Below are 1,344 nucleotides of genomic sequence, written 5' to 3'. Positions count from 1 at the left end.
CCATCGCTCTCTGCAGCTCCTGGCAGGAGGTCGTTACCAGCAGCAAAACCCGCGGCTTCCTCGAGCGGCGCTGCTGCTCTGAAATCAGTCAGGGAGGAGAAAAGCACAAAAACCCACCGTTCCCAACCTAACTGGTGTTTGTTCAATGAGGGGGTTGCATCCTGACAACCAGATTTATGTGTCACCAAGGGCTTTTGGGTTTTTTTTTTATGGAAATGAGAAGTTGATGCCAATAGAACACCAGCTGTGGAGCTGCTCGCACGTTCAGATTTAGGGTTACATCCTCCTCTTGTTCGTTAATTAAAAAGGTTTCTAATAATGCCTTTGGCTTCGCTTTAAACAAGGAACCTGCACACCCAGCGCTGTGATCCCCGTGTGTCAGCGTTTCTTTAATTTCCATGATGAATCTTGACCGGGCAGGATCAGAGCAGGGAGTGTCGCGGTACCGGTTGCTCTGTCCGGTGAGTGGTTTGGGTGGAAAAGAAAAGTTTTCCGGTCCTCAGCACCTGCCTTTTTCTTCTTTTTTTCCCCCTCTCTGGCAGATTATTGCATGAACCCACAGACGGTCCTGCTGCTCCGCGTCATTGCCGCGTTCTGCTTCCTGGGAATCATCTGCAGCCTCTCAGCATTCCTCCTCGACGTCTTTGGACCCAAGCACCCGGCACTAAAGATCACTCGCCGCTACGCTTTCGCTCACATCCTCACAGGTGAAGCGTCAGGGGGGTTGTTTTTGCTCCTCTCTATCAAGGGGATGGGGGAAAAAAAAGCCTCCAAAGTGTTTTCTCAGCCCTGCCTGATCCTCAAAACTTCCCCCACGTGGCATTTTGAGTTCAGAGCCTCACGCAGCTGAAATTAGAGTTAAATCTTGGGGGGGAAGAGATCAAGGATGAGCGTTGAGCGTCTGCTCACGGGTCTTGTTTTTCAAAGAGACCCTGTAGCACCCTTCCAGGGGGGCAAGGTCAGCTTTTCTGCCTCACAGGGTCAAAGGAGCTTTAATATCCTTTATCCCTGGTGGAATTACCTGCCTCAGACCTGAGCAGCTCAGGGAACATCCGAGCTATCAGCTCCTTCTAGGTCACAAAAACCCCTTCCAAACCGTCCAGCTTTGATCCGTATGAACTCGGCGAGGTTTGTTTTATTTATTTCGTTCTTGCTGGCGGCTCAGCGTCTCACCTGCTCTCTCCTCTCTCTCTCTCCCAGTCCTGCAGTGCGCCACCGTCATCGGTTTCTGCTACTGGGCCTCGGAGCTGATCCTCGCCCAACAGCAGCAGCACAAAAAATACCACGGCTCCCAAGTCTACGTCACCTTCGCCGTCAGCTTCTACCTGGTGGCCGGTGCCGGCG

General features: G+C 52.2%; 1 protein-coding gene across 1 annotated transcript in view; it reads left to right on the top strand.

The window, feature by feature from the left end:
• Nucleotides 1-542: 542 nt before the first annotated feature.
• TMEM127 (transmembrane protein 127) overlaps nt 543-1,344 on the top strand; it is a gene marked incomplete at its 5' end in the record, with an annotated part of 957 nt that continues 155 nt past the window's right edge. Inside the window, 2 exons of the mRNA XM_009868051.1 lie at nt 543-707; nt 1,201-1,344. The exon at nt 1,201-1,344 is cut by the window's right edge and continues 155 nt beyond it. Of these exons, the coding sequence (XP_009866353.1) occupies nt 543-707; nt 1,201-1,344 (309 nt within the window). The remainder of the gene's footprint in view (nt 708-1,200) is intronic.

The sequence above is a fragment of the Apaloderma vittatum genome, unplaced genomic scaffold (assembly GCF_000703405.1).
Source record: "Apaloderma vittatum isolate BGI_N311 unplaced genomic scaffold, ASM70340v1 scaffold28864, whole genome shotgun sequence".
NCBI lineage: Eukaryota > Metazoa > Chordata > Aves > Trogoniformes > Trogonidae > Apaloderma > Apaloderma vittatum.
Note: the sequence above shows the minus strand (reverse complement) of the source record. Positions and strands in the feature narration are given on the sequence as shown.